At 50.8% G+C, this 18,558-nt stretch overlaps 1 protein-coding gene across 4 annotated transcripts in view; it reads right to left on the reverse strand.

The window, feature by feature from the left end:
• The window catches only part of DOCK11 (dedicator of cytokinesis 11), a 77,208-nt gene extending 58,916 nt beyond the window's left edge, over window positions 1–18,292 (reverse strand). For 2 of the 4 annotated variants that reach the window (XM_040089216.2, XM_040089214.2), the window contains exons 1-4: window positions 18,112–18,292; window positions 1,251–1,367; window positions 945–1,034; window positions 178–260 (exon numbers count right to left, since the gene is read on the reverse strand). In XM_040089216.2, coding sequence (XP_039945150.1) covers window positions 178–260; window positions 945–1,034; window positions 1,251–1,367; window positions 18,112–18,213 — 392 coding nt within the window. In that variant the 5' untranslated portion in view covers window positions 18,214–18,292. The remainder of the gene's footprint in view (window positions 1–177; window positions 261–944; window positions 1,035–1,250; window positions 1,368–18,111) is intronic. The other 2 variants (XM_040089217.2, XM_040089215.2) reach the window with 1 other exon arrangement.
• Between the last annotated feature and the right edge of the window lie 266 nt (window positions 18,293–18,558).

Raw genomic sequence — 18,558 nt, forward strand, 5'->3', positions numbered from 1 at the left:
ATTTCCCTGACAGAGCTGAGGGGCAATGGCATGACAGCACAAACCTCTGGCTCTAACCTGCAGTGACATGCCTCTGGAGGAGAGGCTGCTTGTGGGACAGGCCTCAGAGAAAGGGCAGACTGCCCCTGCTAAGCCCTGTGATCGCACATTAGCATTCCAAGGGAGCACGGCACTTACCATGGCAACATCCGAAAGTCTCCTGAGTATTCCTCATATTTGTAGTTTACCACGAACCAGTCAGAGCTGTAGGTTTTAATGCACTGAAAGGAAAACAATACAGCTCTTAGAAAGCTACAGCAAGCGAAACAAAGCCCAGCACCAGTCTGAGAGGGTACACACTGCAGGGTGAGGCAAGCACAAGCGGGAAGGGCGTGGGCAAGGCTGTTTCACTTGTTTCATGTAGCAATGCAGAATGTCATAAGGAACATTTTCAGCACAGAGACAAAAAAATCACACAACATCTGGCCTGCCACACAGCTTCAGATTTTCTATTTACATCATTCCAAGGCCCTAAAAAAGGAGTAGTGATTTGGAGGAGACTGTTTTCCAGAAAGCAAAGGTTTTCTGTCCTCAGAAACACAGCACGTCTAACTCTACACCAACCATCGCTTTTTGTTCCACTGCACTTGAGCGGAGTGGTCCTGGAGAGCAGCACTTCACAGCAAACCCACAGCACCCCGGATGCTCCAGGGAGGCGGTGGATCCCCTCCTTGACAGGCAGGTGGTGCAAAGCCACACACCCTGGCTGTGTACAACACCCACCGCAAAGACGCTCTGCACATGAGATACTTGTGAGAACTCCGCGGTGCAGCAGGTCGGGCAGTGCTTCCCACAAAGGAAAAGCCAAGTGATCCGCAATCCTGCGGATCTGGAGCTACGGCTGAGCATCTTGTCCAAGGGCTATAAAGTGGCGAAGGCATGTGTCACATGGGCTTTGCCCTTACCTCTTTGACAAAGAGACTCTGAGCTTTCTTCAGAGCATCTTCTGGCACTGTTGACTGGACAGTCCTTCTCTGCCGGCCGATGACCGAGATCTGCAGGAAAAAGAACACATTTTCAGCACAAACTTCAGGGCTTGACATGCACTTCAAATAAATGTGGTGGGCCTAAACCACCAGTGGGTTATTTTTGTTTTATGTGACAGTAATGCCGCCAAAATTAACACGTGGTTAATGGTGGAAATTTTCCAAGGTAAGCAGGATGGGAGACGAGTGAGCCTCAAACACGGGAAAGAGCCAGAGGAAACTCACAGACACATCTTCAATTGGAAATATCAGGAGGTCCCGGAGGGGATCACTGTAGATCTGAACTCTACGTTGAAGGATCACGTTCTCATAGTCCAAAGGTTCCACCACTTTAGTTTTTTCCTGCAGGGAAAACAGATGATGAAAAAAATTACATATATGTAACAGCTACAATAACCAGTAACTAACATCTTGTGCCTAATTTTAAAACCTGTGACCACTGGACTGCCCATTACTCAACACTGATATTCCTGTGGTGCAGGAGTATCACTGATGAGCATGTTTGGCAGAGAGGGAAATGAGGGGTTAAGTTTTAAGTAATAAGTTACGGGAAGAAACGAAGCACGGTGCTGCTCTGTCTCAGTGCAGTCTCTGATTTCTTAATGGAGCAAGAAAGCCTCCTGGACAGGCCATAGCTTTAACAGCTGTAAGATCCAGCATCTTTATATTTGAGCAGCTCATCTGTAGAGCTCAGAAGAAATACAGGCTCCCGCGCTGGCTCTGCTCAGCTCGCGGCTCGTTTTGCTGGAGGAGCGGGATGAGAGCTGTGCTCTCCCTAGGAATGATGAGAGCAAGGCTGCTGCTACTACTGCCAAAGCAGGAATCTCAGCCCATGGAAGAAAAATAGCATCCCTCTGGGAAGACAGGAAAGCCCTCTCCATAAATCTCATCCCAGACACAGCCAAAGTCTAGAGCCCAGTTTTTATTCTCACTCACATTTTGGGGAAGCAAGAGGAACTTCTCCAAAAATCCCTGGAGTCATGAGCAAAAGACTATTAGGAGAGCTTCATTACATTCCCTATTGCACTGATTTTGTCTGTGTAACAAGTCCACAGAAGAGAACTTAGTAAAATGAGAAAAACACAACTTCTGAAGCAGAAGTTTTGCCACCTCAGCTGCCCAGCCTGACTTCAGATTTCATGAGCAAGAGTCAGGCTCTCAGCACTCCATTGTGAAAATCAAACTTCACACCAAAAGCCAACCAGTGACTGTATGGGAGTGGTCACATTAAAACAGGAACCAAATTTGGACACATCACCCTCGCCTTGTTTTGAACCTTGACCAAAATCCTGATGTTTGCCCTGCCACAGACAGCGTTTATGAAACCCCTGCAGCAGCACGTGATGCCATGTGCCTCTGGACATGACATCCTTGAAGGACAACATGCTTGGACTCTCCACTCTCGGAAGAGGAACATCAGATGCTTCCCCACAGGCAGCAAACATTACCCTCCAGTCAAATGGCTTTTCTGGGATGAAATGCTCACCATGACTGGAGTTAAAGATGAGACCGATACAAGGTCTGTTGCCGAACACAGCACAACCTGCAGCTTAAAAAAACGAGTCCCAAATGAGGACTGAAAGCTCAGCATTGTATAACACCGCTGGATAAACAGCCACACCACCTACAGTCCAAACAGCTCAGATTTTCTGTGACATGTGAGATAAGCAGGGAAGTGAACATTCTTCTTCCACAACCAATCCTAGCCAAAGGTCCTATGCCTGTTCTGTGCCTTTGGCTCCTGAGGATCTGGGATGCATTAATGAAACACTTCCTGCCTCCGACAGTTTTGCATTTGAAATGTCTCCTTTCCATGCAGCAGAAATCCAGCATGATTAGCACAGTTATCCGAAAAAGTTCCCCTCTTAATCACTCTCTGAAAGCTCTGCTTTGCTGTTTGCACAGTCCTGAAAGGAACCTCACACTACTCAGATTACCAGTGAGAAAGACAAAGGTCAGCCAGCAGAAAGCCCAGGCCGGGTGCCAGAGCATCCAGGGGCTGCTGCCTGCTCCCTCAGGGATTTGGGAACAGGGTGACAAATGCTGCCAGTCCCAGTGCACACACAGAACTTCTTGCTTCTACATCCAAGACATGAGCTGTACAGGGACTTAATAAGAAAAGAAAGAGTCCATCTGAAAAACAGGAGTCTGAAAAACCCAACAGGTAGACAGAGAAAAGGAACCCTCTTTACTCTAAGTCAGTCTCATGCTCATTAAATGCTTAATTGAAATTGGTCAATCATCTGAAACACTGGTTTTATTTCAGGATAGCACTGTACACTTCTGAAAGTCTGCTGAGATTTGGAAGTTAATAGGAATTAACAGGACATCCATTTGCAGGTCTGGGGCCCCAAAGCTTGTCCTCCCCACGACACTGGGCAGGGTCCCACAGAGCAGGCACACAGCTCTCTGCCGGCCTCTCTGATTCACTGCAGCAGTCCTGGCAAAACTCAGCAGCCTTGGTGGGTTAAAGCAGTGCCATGACCCCGAGAACTCGCACCAGACCCCTTCTCACCTCACCCTGCAGCAGCTGAAACAATAAATTAGAGTCCCTCTATGAGCCTTCCATATCTCTTTGGGAATACAGGCCTTCCAATCACACAGTATTTTTAGTGCTTTTTTTACTTTGCAACATGATCCTGAAACTAGGACTGTGTTTCTAAAGCTGTCCTTTTAAAAAGTTAGGGCTTTGATGACATTTCTTTTCTAGATCTGATACCTCTCTGATGACCAGCAAGACAAAGTCCTGGCAGTCATCCTCATGGGTTCAATGACAGCTAAAGGGTAAGAGCTGAAAAGTACCCCAGATCCTCACATGAGATGTTGGAAAACTCACAGAGCACTGCCTACAACAAATACAAATACAAATACACACACACGCACACACACAAAAAAAAAAATCGTTAAAACTTGTGGCAGCCCTTCTAGTCTGGTGGATGAAATGATATTGGAAAAAATGTGTGGTGCAGGCTGTGATCTATATCTGACAAACCAGTGCCAGGCCCTGTGACATGCATCTGATGCCTGAGGGATGGATGGATGTGCACTGGCACGCGGAAGGGTTCTGCAACACCCAGACAGGCATTTCTCCTCTGGAGCTGTTAGAAATACAGTTCCTAGGGCTCCCCTGCTCCAAGGGGTGCAAATTCCCTGTCTCAGCACAGAGCAGCCCCCCATTCTCTGCAGCTCTGACCATGCTCACACCCAGCACATCGCCCCGGCTGCCCCAGGCCACGACAGGAACCACAGACGTGTCTGTAAGCAAAGCCAGAAGATGTAGGTCAACCTGTTTGTTAACAAAGCAGCTGCTCAGGGAAGGATGTGGCCTGGCTCCTGCCTGATATCAAGGAAACAAACGCCTCCATCTGTCCCAAAGTGTGCAGGCTGCCCAGCGGGGCCAGGCATGTTCCCGTCCCTGCAAACAGACCCAAGGAGTAAGGAGGGAGCCATCCCAAATATTTGCTGCCCTTTAGACCCTTGGAGTCCACACACTCCCATCAACCCAGAAAGACTGGAGATAAAGCTTTACTGAAAATGGGATTTCAAAGTCTTAATTTTCCTGGAGGTTGAAGTGTACACCCCACACCACCCTGGGCTTGGATCACACTGCCTAGCACTGTCACAACAGCAGATGGCACCCACCAAAGTCATTACAAAAGCAGAGGAAAAACTATTACACTAAACTAATTAGAGTCTTAGAAACCACAAATTCCTCCACAGGGGAAGCCAATACCCAAGTACAAAGAAATGCTGCCAGTCCAGCAACCAAATCAATCCCTTTCTCCAGGAGAAAAAAAAAAAAAAAACCCAACAAAAACCGTGCAGTGCTGCCAAAGGCATCCTGCTCTGTGACACACGCAGCAGTTCTTCATCCAGGACAGGGCAGACACTGCACTGTGATGCTCCTGGGCTCCTCTGAGCTCCTGAGAACACAGCAGGGACAGGCTGGGGTGAGCTGCCCTCTCCTGTGGTTCCTCTGGATGCCGCACCCAAGCACACCCAGCACCAACATCCAGACCAAAGCCCTGCAGCTCACTGTGCTGGGAAAAAAAAAAAAAAAACCAACAAAACACCAAGGGAAGTATCTTAGAGTAAAACCAAACATAGTTTTAAACAAAGATAACATGACTGCTGTGCACCCTCCCACATAAGCCCACTCACCCCTCTTTAAGAGACCTCAGGTTCAAGCCCTACACACATTGCTCTCGAAAACACACACATTGCTCTTTCTGCCCTCTGCTTCTGCCCCAGGACTGCTGCTCCCCCAGCATGGGGCTGTGCAGAGGGCTGTCTGCTGTGCTGGAGCCCCCATCCACGCTGGGTCACGAGGCTCCACTTGGACAACAGCACAGGCACAACAACAGCCTGTCTATTGGAGTATCGACTCCCCACCACGAGCGAGTTGGCTGGCATTTTAACAGGAAATTCAGAGAAATTACTTCAACAGAAACATGCCCACAAACACCAACACAAGGCTCTGCCTTCAGCCAAGCATGAGCACAAAGAGCCCAGAATGAGGGGAAACCCAGGGAAGGTCCTTGTCCTCAGTGCCCTGACTTCCCACTGCCCTCTGCCAGCCTAAGCCCAAACCCTCCCCACGACAGAAACCACCAGAGAGCAAAGAAAAGGTTTAGCAAGGGAATTATCCATTAACAAAGAGAGGGATACTTAAGTCAGATTAAATTGTCGCCTTTCTGCATCCATTTTGCATAGTGTATAAAATTCCTTTATTTGCTTTATAAACAAATGCTCACAATGACAACTTGTTCATGTGGAGAAGCATAGGAAAGAACATTTCTATTTTAAACTTTTAGTGCCTGAAAACCAGCAGCCACCTGTCTTCCAGTGTTCTGCATTTGAATACCATAAAAACACACCACTTTTTTGTTATATATGATTAATGTTTTCCTGAGATCCGTTTCTCTCAGAATTACAACAAGTGATAACCCAAGTGATGTGAATGTACAGAATGAAAAACGTTTCATTTGGGGATTTTTTTTTTAAAGCAGCAGCCACAGGAAAACTACGAGAAAGCTTTTGTATTTTCAGCCTGATCAGTTCAGCCCTCATTTAAAACAACATCCAGGGAAGAAAACGACAAACCAGGCTGGTTTGGCTCCAGCGTAACCAATTTTCTGGTCCCTTTGCCGTGACACAAGCCCTCAGCTGCTGCCAGCGCATGGCGGAAGCCAAGCCCAGCACTGGAGCTGCATCACACTTGACTTTCACTTCTCGTGGTCCCAACGGCCACCAAACACACACAAACACACAAACACACACACCCTGCCCTGCAACGCTTCCTCTGGGCCTTCCACCGAAAAACCTGCAGGTTCAGCAGCCCCCAGCACGTGGCTTTTTCTCACATCCTCAGAAATGAAGCCCCAGTTGTGTGCATCCACATTTCAAAGCAGCACGAGAGGCACAGATGAGGTGAGTTTTAAAAGTGCTGGCTGTTTACAGCAGCTGAAGAGAGAGAGAGCAAGAGGACAGATCACGTGTGTGTATATAACTGCATTATCTCAGAGTGTACAACTGTTCCCCGAAATTTAGCAACAGTTTTACAGCCTATTTCCTGCCTCACCTGTTGCAACCCTGTAGCGCACTTGTGGAAAGCCAAGAAAAAGCCCACATTTTAAAATAAATACCAAAGGGCCAAGTAGGCAAAATACACAGAATACGAGAGGAAAAGTCAATTTGGAGAGTTAAAAGCTAAAAGAGAGGGAAATGAGGGGTACAACTGCCCTTGGGACGCATCTGCCACCGCTAAAATCACATCACTTCTGATGCTGGCAGCACTCCAGGACAGAGGGACCATTCCCCACTGCAATGCACAATCTGGGGATGTGAGAATACTTCAAAAACAGCAGAAAGAAGTCCTCGTCTTTTTATTTTGCTCAAGGAACCTAAATGTACATGAGAGAATTCAATGGTGCCTGGGAACTGAGCAAACTCACTTGGCAAACCACATGGGCATATGGAATCAAGCAATTTCGATCCACAGAAAAGCTTTTCCCCAGCCAGGGATTCAAAGACCAGGTCAGGGCAAACTCAAATTGTGTGGTCTTTAAGAGCTTTTCTTTTTCAGTACCGCATTTGTGACTCCTCACTTTTTCCACCCCCAGTTCCTGCACTGCCATCTGATCCCATTTACACACTCTCACTCAAGCTTGCAGAAAGGCTGCAGAGCTCCATTTACAAAAGCTCAGATTCACAGAGAAGTCATCATTCCAGACTGCTGGGCATAAGAAAGAGTAATGAAAACCCATAAACTCTGGGCTTGGCCATCCAATGTTTATGGAACTGCCATAAACCTCTGCAAAGCCAGAATAAAGTCTGTGCCCCAATGACTTTGCATTCAAAACTCCAGGAGAAGGGAAGAGGTGGGAACAGAGATCAGGGGAGGAAGGGCAAGCAGGGAGACAGTGTGAGTCAGCACATATGGCAGCAGTCACAACACAACGCAGCCTTGCTGATGCCAAGAGGTTTGTGGGCTTCTCAGCAAAGCCACATTTTGGGAAGAAATCAGCAGGGAGGCAATGAGGCAGCTCTCAGCAGGTGATGGGGAGCTTTGTCCACGAGCCTGCTGCAAACCCAGCACTCAGCTGGATGTAGCAGATGCATGATGGTAAAACCTCAAGGATGAAAAATGGTTGATAAAGCTGGGTATGAGCGGGCCAAAAGTATTTTTACACTGGCCAGAAAGAAAGAAGTTTAAAAATGAAAGAAAAATGTCCAGACAGGAATCCTGGCTCTACCAGAATCCTCTGAAGACACCAAAACACTGAGACACCACGGCTGCACCTGGGACAGGTGAGAGGGGTGGACGGTAAGGGGAGCATGCAAACACACAGAGCATCTTGTGAAATGGCAAGGGAGGAAAAACCTCACCAGAAGGAGGAGGAGCAGGGGAAGAATGGAGAGGGAAGGGTCTCAGGAGCTGGCCAACGTGGTGCAGGGCAGGGTAGAATGGGGGACAGGGGTTTTACCCATCTGGGGACAGATATGTGCAGGGCCACGTCATGGGAAGCAAGAATTGTGCAAAGGTTGGGCTGCATAGCTGTGAGAAGCAGGAGATGGGGTCAGGGAGGCCGGGCGGGTGGCAGAGAAGGTGTGCACTGCAGACAGGAGAGGAGCCCCGTGGGCAGTCAGGAAGGGCAGAAGGCACCGGTGAGGAGAAGGCGAATGCCAGGGAGTGATCAGGTGCTAACAGAGCTCAGAGCAAGGCTCTGCACAGCCCTCCACGGGCTGCAGGAGAGCAACCTCCTAAACAGCAAGACTTCATTGCTAAGGGTCTCGTTAGACAGGGCTCTGGGTCGGAGTCCACAAACTCCCATCTCCATCCAGGAGCTGGGTGCCAGACTGTGCCAGACTGCAGCTCCAAATGCAGTGCCAGCAGCACAAGGCTGCCGTGCTCCACTCTGCATTGCACGGAAATGGCTGCACCTTTCAGGAGCTCTCAGAGAAAAAGAAAGCCATGTCGTGGGGAAGGGGAGGATGAGTGCACAGTCCTGGCACCCTGCAAGAAAACATTTGCAGTGGAAATGACTCACTCTTTCCATCCGAAAGCTCAGAGCAAAAAAGCCAGCCCCCTCTCCCATGCTTCCCTCCACCCCGCCCAAGTTCTGTGCAGAAGTATTTTACCAACCCACACCTCTCCCCTCCTGCATCAATGGCCCTGGGTGGCACCAGAACCTGGGTTCTGGTGATTTTGTAAAGTGGATGTCTCATTTTTCAATGTGATGCCTGCTTTCCAGTAAAAAAGCAAGTGTCTACAGTCACAGTGCTGTCCCTGAGAGCGACACAGCACTGGTGCAAGACACAGCTTGGAGAAGGCTTGAAGAAACAGTCAAAAAGTTGATGTCAGTGTAGACACGGAAACATTTATCTGTCATTATTAGACCTGTCAAATAAAATTAATTCAGGCCTTGAAGTGTTCTCAAATTGTTTTAGAAATTAAAGGAAGACAGAATCATCAGCATATGACTCTTCATTTTCTTTCCACTTACTCAGAAGTGGACTCCACAGTTCACAGCCTTTAGCAGACCCCATTCTGAAACAGAGTTCTGCAGCCACGAGGGGCAGGAACACCGTTTTGTTCCTGAAAGCTTGAGATCCTTGCATAATCACTTACGCAAACAGCCCTCAGAAAACAGCTGCATTGCAATGAAGCAGTGAGAGTTCACAGCCCAAGTGTGAGTGACCCTGCCCAGAAGGCAAGTGCTGCCACTCCAGCCCACCTGCACCTCACCTTCACCCCTCATCTCTGAAAACGATGCCTTGAACAAGTGCAGAGTCGGCAGGAAGAGCACTGGCAAGTGGCAGCTGGGGCCACGATCCGTGTCTGGCACGAGCACGCACTTGAGGTGATCCAGTACTTGTTCCTGCACAGGGCAGTGCATTAGGACAGCCATGTGAGATTGCTTTCAGTACCCTCATCCCCTGTGCCTGACCTTCCTCAGGGTCACCAGGTGCTTCTGTGTGACAGTGACAGCTCAGTACACACTGCCAAGGGGCCCCCAGACCCCAGCCACAGCCCCTGAAGTCCCGTGAGTCCCTGCCTGCACAGGGACATCCTGGCTCAAACCCAGCCCTTCTCCTGGAGGAACGCAGGGAGGGATCAGGGTAGCTCTACGTCGGCCAAACTGCACCTGCATCCAGCTGAGCATCTGCTGCAGAGCATGAGAGATGTGCAAACACATCACAGCTTTGATTTTCTCCTCTGAAAATGATAGAGCTAATAGAAATTGGCAAAAGGGTACTGGTCTCTATGGGACAGCTGAATTTCTGGCGGAAAGGACTTCTGAAAACATTCTGTAAGCACAGGCATGCTAAAAAAGGAAAATAGTAATTACAATGACAATAATATGTTATTTATTTAGGTTCTTAACTGGAACACCCCAAAGTACTTTTCAGATGTCACTTGTATTTCATCATTTATTTATGTAGTATCAGTTTTATATTTAGCATCCAAATCCAGAATAGTAAGGTCCAGAACATCTTAAAGCAATTAATGGCACATAAAAGCAGAACCCCTCCCTTTTCCTGTCTGTCTCAAACCCTTGTTTTTCACTTAGGAAACCACTCGCATGCAGGGCTGAGCCAAGAGCACAGCTGCTGCCCCAGGCGAGCAGGGGAGCACTCCCAGCCCCACTGGGGCATGGACAGAGCCAGGATGAGGGAAAGGGACTTGTCCAAGCCCATGGAGCAGCACTGGGGAAAAGCAGAGCAGGAAGCCACAGGCCAGTTTTGGGCTGCCTCAGCAGTACAGCGAACACCCCAGCAGCGCAGCCAAACCCCAGCCATGTCAGCGGTGGTTTCAGCAGCTCAGGAAGTTGTCTCAGCCTCATCTGTGCTCCATTTTCAGGCTGCAGGCATTTGATGCAGGTGCAAAGGGGCTGTAAAGTTAAACTCTGCTCACCCTGGCAAATGCAGGGGAGGCTGTGGGTGAACCCTGCAAGGGACAGACTCTTCAAGGCTTCAACCCACCCACAGACAAAATGCTGCTGTCAACAGAAGCACCTCAAAGCCTCCCCAAATAAAAACATCCATACGACTGCTAGCATCCTGCAACAGGACAGGGGAGGGTTCAGGGCTCCACAGACACAGAGGGAAAGGCAGAACCTGTCTGAGTCCAGTGCAACTCTCCTGGAACCCCAAAGTGCCATGTAAAGCGGTTCTCTGCTGGAAGCTGGGTTTGTCTCCCTGAACACCAGCTTTGTGGGCATGCAGCCCACCCCAGCCAGCACCATCACCTCCCTCCAAGAGATGGAGACTCCCTTTTCCTCGCCTGACCATGACCTTTCTACCTGCCCCTGTCATAAATGCAGCCCCTGCCAAGCCTCTCGTGCCCCTGTGTCCCCCCATCCCTTTCTGGCTGGCACAACAGCTCCCTCGAGTCCCTGCTCTGGCTCACCCCGTGTCCCCAAGGGCCGAATGCAGAGCCTGTGCTTGGCAGGCTGACAGAGCCCTGGCAGACATGGAGCCAGCTGCCCTTCTGAGCCCTGGCTTCCTCCAGACCTCTGGGACACGTGCCCTGCTCCACAGACAGAGGCTGCAGCCCAGCCCGCATCCCAGGCTCCTGACCACTGCCAAAACACAGTTACACGTGTGGCTGTTATGGCTCCCCGGAGCAATGCACGGCACGCTGACATCACCAGCTCCTACTAGTGCACAAGGGAGGTGCCACTCTCCTGGCTTCTCCCATGCAGTGTCCTTGCTCAGGGGACAGAGAGGCCAGGCTGCAGTGGGGATGTCACCCAGCGTGGAGCCAGGGGCAGGAGGAAGGAGTGGGGAATGCTGTGGACCAGCACAGAATCTCCTTACAGATGCTCTCCAGTCCTGTGACAGGAGGTATTAATAGGGGAGAGAAGAAACTGCTTCTCAGCCAGAAAGGGGGGTGAGAAAGGGGTCAGGAAAAAAAGCAGCCCTGACCCCATTAGAGAAGCAGCAGGAGGCAGGGAAAAACTCTAAAGATAAGTCAGGGCTGTGTTGAAGGAAAGAGGAGCCAGCAAGGGAGAGCTTTGATTCATACTTTCAAGGGAATGAAAGAGATGGAGAGAGTTGGTGGTGGGGAGACATATCCCAGCATTTTTAAGATGACAGCAATGGCCACAAAGGTATAAGAAGCTACTCTTTTCTTCCTTGCACAAAGCAGGAGGGAGAGGCCAATTAACCAGAGATGCTGAAGCACACGTGTACCCCACGTCTGGCTGCTGTTCAGCTGCTGTGTGTGACCGTGACTTGCAGTCTCAGGCCACAGAAATGTCAAAAGCTTTGTGCAATTTTGCACCATTAGAGATGATAAATCAGCATGCAGAGGGCTAAGTGGAATAATGAAATGGAATAATGCACCCAGCTGCATATAGAAAATGATGCTACACTACACACTACAGCAGGTAATCCTGCTTCAAATGCTCCTGGTGGTGGGGGAGATACCTGCAAATATCTCCAGATACCAGAACAGGTTGAAACAAAGCCCAGGAGCCATCCCCTCACTGGATTCTGAATGCACAAATCCCAGCCGCAGTGCTGGCGCTGGCTGCAGGCACCACCACCAACCATCTGTTCCAGCGTTTCACTGCACTGACGGTGGTGGGTTGGGGCAGATGCTGCCAATGCAGGGACACCTGCATCCTCATGACATTGTCCTCAGCACAAGAACTTGCCCAGCGAGCACTAAAACCCCAGCTGGCAAAACGTGGCAAGAGATAAACACGTGTAAGGCCTGGATGCTTTGTTCTCTTCCTAGAGCTTTCCTATAACAGGCAGGAGGATGCAAACATTTAAATGATGCCTTGGGGCAGATAAGATTCTGTACCCACCAAAAGCTTGTCATTGCTTCCAAAAACCTTGAGAACTGGACACATTGACTGCAGCTCATCCTATAACAGTCATACCCGAGCACACAGGCACTCATAGAAGAGAGAAGGAATGCTCCATCTCTTAAGGACTGGGTATCAGCAGCATGTATGCCAGAGACTTGTCCCCACATAGCTGCAAAGTGTACTTGGAGCCTTGCTCCTCTCCATCAAGCTGTGCCCTTCGTCCACTCCACAACTGTGTGTGCAAACCAAAGCCACTTCCCTGGCACACCGTTGCTCAGGCCATGGCACTCAGCCAGCCCTGGGCTAAATCCAGCCCCTCAAGGCACAGGAGCCCTGATTCAGGAAAGCACGTGATTAATTTTAAGAATGTTTTCAAGTGTTTTCTTGAATAAGCCCCGGTGAACAACATTCTCTCCACAAACACTTCCACAGGAGTCACCAGGGCTAGCTGAGGTGGCAACTCTGGAGGTGCCCGTGCACAGCAGGCAAATCCTGCCCTGGTTAAACCAACAGCAAAACTCCCACCCACTTATGCAGGGGCAGAATTTCCTCCCATGCCTCATATGTCTGTTTTTCTACGTTAAATGTGCAAACACAGCATGTTGACTAGCCCCAGGGGGAACACGCATATATTCTGTCTCTCTTGAGTGCCAAGATCACTACAAACGCTGCATATAAACAGGCTTCACATTGATCAAAGTGAATTTAGCTTATTAAAAGAGGATTCTATGCAGAAAGTTGATTTCCTCTGCATGAGCATAAATTAGGACACTAATAATATATTTTAAGCTTAAAAAAAAAAAAAAAAAACCAAAACACAGAAAGAACAAAATGCCTCTTTGCCTCCAGTCAAAACCTCCTTAGTATCACCATTAAGGAGCTTTATATCTCCTTTTTATGTCTGACTGAAACTGAGCCACCCATAGGAGCCCAGCCCAGCCAGGATCAAACAAAAACCATCTCCTGCTGGCACGCTGCCCACCCTCTCTCAGGGAGTTTTCAGGGAGCACATCCCACAGCACCACATAACACAGAGAGCAGACACTTGCTCTGAATACCTCTGGATGGCAAGGATCCATGCAGTTGTTTGTAAAAGCAGAGGTTCTTCCACTGCCATTGCTGGCAGATGCGTGGCCCAGACCTATGAGTTGCCTGGGTGCCACCAAACTGTGCCCTGGGGGTACCCAGAGATGCTCCCCTGGCCTGGTCAAGTCCTTTGCAGCTGCTTCTTCTCAGATAAGATACTCTGGCTCTGCAGCCTCTCTAAAATCTTCATGGCACAGCAGTAAACACATCTTCAGTTAAACTGTATAGAAATGATCTAAAGAAAATCAGAGCAATTGTGCGAGACTTAAAATTGCCACCAGATGACTGGGTTTGGCAGCACTGTGGGAAAATGCATCATCTGTGTTTTGTCAAGTGCTTGCTGCTCTGTTCTTGTGCCTCCCACACTTTTAATTTCTCTGTCACGACACAGGGAATGACACTTCTGGAGAATGTGGGTTGAGACACAGCCCCCTCTCCTTGCAGGGCCCCAGAGCTGCTCAGCACATCTCAGAGAGACAGGGGAGGCACAGGGTGTCTCTCAGCCTTGGCCTCACACCCAAACAAGTGCAGCTGATTGGGATCCTTAGGCAGAAGGAAGAGCCGTTGCTGTTGTCCTGGCAATGTCACAAGACCCAGGATCCCATTCACACACGTGTGCTCTCAAGCTGCTCAACTCTACAACGCCCCACTGCAGTCCACGGCGCGCAGATGGGGTGAAGGAGAGGTGCACAGGCACTTCCATCAGAACAAGGACTGCACACCTGAGCACACATGTGCATCCTGCTGGCAAGTGTCTGAGCCTGGCAGCTGCCCGGGTCTCACATCAGCCAGGGCCTCCGAGCAGGGTTCTCCTGCCTTGCTGCTCAACTTTCCCACCATTACTCAGCAACATCAGAGGATGGGAGGAAGGAGATTGCACTGAAGGTCTGAGCCAAAGTCACCCATCTCCCTCCACTGCCAGAGGTCCCTGGCTGCTCTCTTTAGCTCTAGACCAGATGCCTCTCCCAGGTATCATCAGCACTTCAGCTCTGAAGCTGCACTTCTAACACAGTATTTTACTGTTGGTGCCTCAAGATTTAAGCTGCAGGTCATCTTTCAGTCAAGAATGGTTTAAGTTATCACACTTGGGCTTTGACTGCTCCTTTCTTTAACCTAATCTTAAAATTTTCCTTTATCTTTCAAGTGTGTCATTCATCTCACCTGCCAACAAACACTTCCACTAAATTTGTCTGTTTATTTAAATAGCGACATTATTTGTCAATTAGCCTGCCAAAACTTCATCCCCAGTTGTAATCAGTAGCACACATCAGGGACTATTCAAAGCTGAAATTGATACAATCTGCCCAGCAGCCTCTTGAAGAAAAGAGCACAGAGAGGAGCAGGGCTCCCACAGAGCGCAGCTGCCTGCGGCACCCCGGCACTCCCAACGCTGCTCTGCAGGGCTGTGCCTGCTTTCAAGGGATTCCTGCTGAACTATTCCTCCCCACCACGAGCTCCCCTACACAGCCTGTCTGTCAAGGAGATGCAAGGCCAGAATGACAGCCAGGATGCTGGGAACAGCAGCAGAGTAAGAGGGAACAAGAGCCCCGAGTGAACTGCACTCCATCCTTCCCAATGCTTCCCACAGGGCTCAAAGTACCCCCGGAGCTGCCCACCACAGCCTGTGCTTACTTCCACTGCTGCAGCTCTAGGTTACAGCTCTGCTTACCCTGACAGGAACAGCGCTGCCTGCATCCTAGCAGCTGGTCCAAAGGGCAGCGTGTGGACACAGGCACTCCAGGACACCTTGGAGAGGGACAACCTCCCTAACCCTCACCTTAGCCAACGCTTCCCCTTCACAAGCACAAAGGAGCAAAGCCCAGCCAAAGTCAACAACATAAATATTCTCCTTGCACTAGACAGGCATAAATTGAAGACCAGGAATGGAAATAAGATGACATGGGCTTCACTGCACTTGCAAGACAGCAACTTTGCAACCACACTGCACCAGACGTTGCACTCCCTCGGGCTGGACACGGTGCTTCTGGCTAGAGAGAAACCTCCTTTAAGGCACAGATTGTGGCTCTGTACAAGCTGACCACTTCCATGACGTTAAAAGCTTTCCTCAGTGAGATGTTTTCATTTATGAGCATTTCATTCACTGACTACAAACAGCTTCTTACTCCAGACCGTTCCTTGTCTCGAGGAGTGTCCTGAATGCCCAAAGTACTGAGCTCAACCAACACACTGAAAAGAGCCCCATGGTGCCCACTCCTCCCAGGGATGAAGGTGTGTGCTCTGGTACCTGCAGCATTAGCTTGGCTCACCACCCCTTCATCTCCTTCATGCTCACCACCAGAGATACCTGTGCTTTCAGCAACAATTTTCCCAAGGCAGCAGAAAGCTAAGGCACTTGACAAGATGATCGAGGGAGTATTAAACTATTCACATACTTTTTATTGACTCAACATCACCTGCTGTATCCAGGATGCAGGAATAGGATGGGATCCTGTCAGGCAAAGGCTCCAGTGCAACTCCAGTCTGCTCCAGAAAGTCCCAGTTCCTGACATCCTGGGACACAGTTCATCACGTGCTGCCAGCCTGCTCCATCCAGTTATCAAATGCCAGCTCCTACTCCCCGTGTACTCACTGGCCATTCTCTGCTTCCCAGAGGCCCCCCTGAGGTCACGCTGCCCCAGGGTGAGGCACAGCTGGGACCACAGTCCCGATGTTGGGCCTTTCCCTCTGCCCCACACCAGCCGTGGCAAGGAGAGGGTAGATGGGTTGGGGAGGTGCTCACACAATGCTCTGCAGCTGCCCAGCACCATCCATCGGCACCAAAAATGAGACTCACCTTGGGAACAGAATCAGAAACTATGACTTCTGAGTCTCACCCTCGCTCCAGCACTCCCCACCATCATTTCCCAGGATCCTCTCTGTACCCTCCCAACAGCCAGCACACCAGTGCACAGACATCCCCTCCTCACAAAGATGATGAACGAGTAGATAGAGGGGAGTCAGCCTTTTGCTGGGGCAAACCTCATCCTTAATCACTGAGGAAGGTCAAAATGCCATCTGAGACAATCCTATAAGCCTGTGCCACCTCCCTCTCCACTCCTTGGTCACTGCAGTGTCTTATGGCTCTTGCTAGTGATGCAGAAGCGCTGGGATTTATTCATTGCTGCTGAACTGTCGAAAGCAGGAAACTCTGCCAGGACTTAGGGATCAGAAACACCTGCCCTCACCCTCCTCTGGTGCTTGGCTGCAAACACATGAGGCAGCTCTGGGGATCTGCCTGCCAGAAAGAGAGAGAAATTGGCATGGGCATCACGGGCAATGAAATCCTAGAGAGGATCAGAAAAAGAGTGGCTGCCTGACAGACTCTGACGGCTCCTTTGGGTTCCTGTCAAGGTTTTATTTATCTTCCTCTGCAGTCCCACCCATCCCTTCCCCTTCCAAGAGAAGGAACCTGACACAGGCGCCACATAACCTTTTGCCTGTATGATACCAAAGCTCTTCTCGTCCTACTATATATGCAATTTTATTTTTAATGAAAAGTTCCATCAGCTTGAACAAAGCCTTTGTCCCTGTGTATTGCTGAAAGAGGGAAAGCAAATCACATGGAAGCCCATAAGGATCCCCAAACAACCACACATAGGAAGCAAAAACTTGCACGAGGATATCAGGCTGGATTATCACCATGGCTTTTTTTTTCAGGCTTAGAAATCTGTAAATTTACAAGAAAACTCCGTTTTTAAAAGAAACGTTCAAACTCATTTATTTAACAATTTATTTAACAGCACGTGCCATTCAGTCTAATAGTAGGTAACTAATAGGAATTATTTGCTGAACTTGTACTCCACTTTCTGCATATCCCATTGTCTAACCTTTCTTCCATCAAAGTCAAGGTCAAAGTTGATTACACGCTAGAGTAATTCAATGAGCACCAGTGAAACACATCCAACAAAGCCCCGGGAAGCTGTAAGCTGACCCCGGCATCCTCCCCGGGCACAGCACTACCGTTTGCACAGCTGTGAGCACAACAAAGACAACCTGCTGCAGCATCCCACATGCCGGGATGAAGCGCATCTGACAACGCGCGTGACTTTCACCCCAGACACTGGAGCGCGATTCCTGGGATATACGGTGCTCCCGGCTTACGCCGGTGCCTGTGCCTCCCACCTTGCCCTGTCGTGCCCTCCAGTCCTGCCCTACCCATGTGCCGGTTTCACATTGCCTGCACCCTGTTACTTGTTTGCTCAGTGCCCCGCACTCACAGGTTCCCGTTAATTCCTGCTGCCACCACCCCAGCACGCCAGGACGAAGCGCCGCTTCCCTGCGATCTCCTCGGCTCTGAGCGCTCGGAGGGGCGCGGTGGCGGCAGGTGCGGCGGCCGGCGGGATGGCACAGCACAACACACACACACACACACACAGACACAGATCTCTCCCAAAGAGAGATCCCCATCCCTTGCCCAGCCGCGCCCTCCTCATCCCTTGCCCAGCGCTTCCCAAATCCTGCCCCGCCGCGCCCTGCGCATCCCCCGCTCTGCCAAGCCCCGACCCAGCTCTGCCCTTTCCCCAGGTCCCTTCCAGCCCCTTCTTCTTCCTCTCCCCGCTCTCGGCGCAGCCCCTGCCCAGCTCTGCCCCTTCCCGGCGCCGCCGCGCTCCTCCCGCTGCCGCCCATCGCCGAGCGGGACCCGGGCGCGGCTCCTCCCGGGCGCTGCCCGCGCTCACCAGGACGAAGGAGCTCCGCACCGCCTCCGAGACGCTCTGCCGCAGCTCGGCCGCCGTGCCCGGCTTGCTGAGCCGCTTCGTGAACTTCCTCACTTCCGACATGGCGACATGATCCGAGCCGAGCCGAGCCGAGCGGGGTCTCAGCCTCCCTTTCGCGCTCCCTCGCTGCCGCCGGGCGGGCGCGGCCGGTCCGGGGCGGGCGGAGCCGCGGGGCGGGGACGGGAGGGTCCCTGCTCGCCCCGCCCCGCCCGGCCCCGCTTTGTCCCCGCCGCAGGTGGCCCGGAGCCCGCCCCGGCACACCGACAGCCCCGGCGCCTCGGCCGGCACCGCCGGGGATGCTGGCGGCGGGGATGCAGCAGCGGCTTGGCCAGCGAGGGCACGGCGTGCCGGGGCTCACCCGAGGGCAGCCGCCTCCGGATGAAGGGGCTGGGCGTTTAGAACAACGTT

The sequence above is a fragment of the Hirundo rustica genome, chromosome Z, assembly GCF_015227805.2.
Source record: "Hirundo rustica isolate bHirRus1 chromosome Z, bHirRus1.pri.v3, whole genome shotgun sequence".
Lineage (NCBI taxonomy): Eukaryota > Metazoa > Chordata > Aves > Passeriformes > Hirundinidae > Hirundo > Hirundo rustica.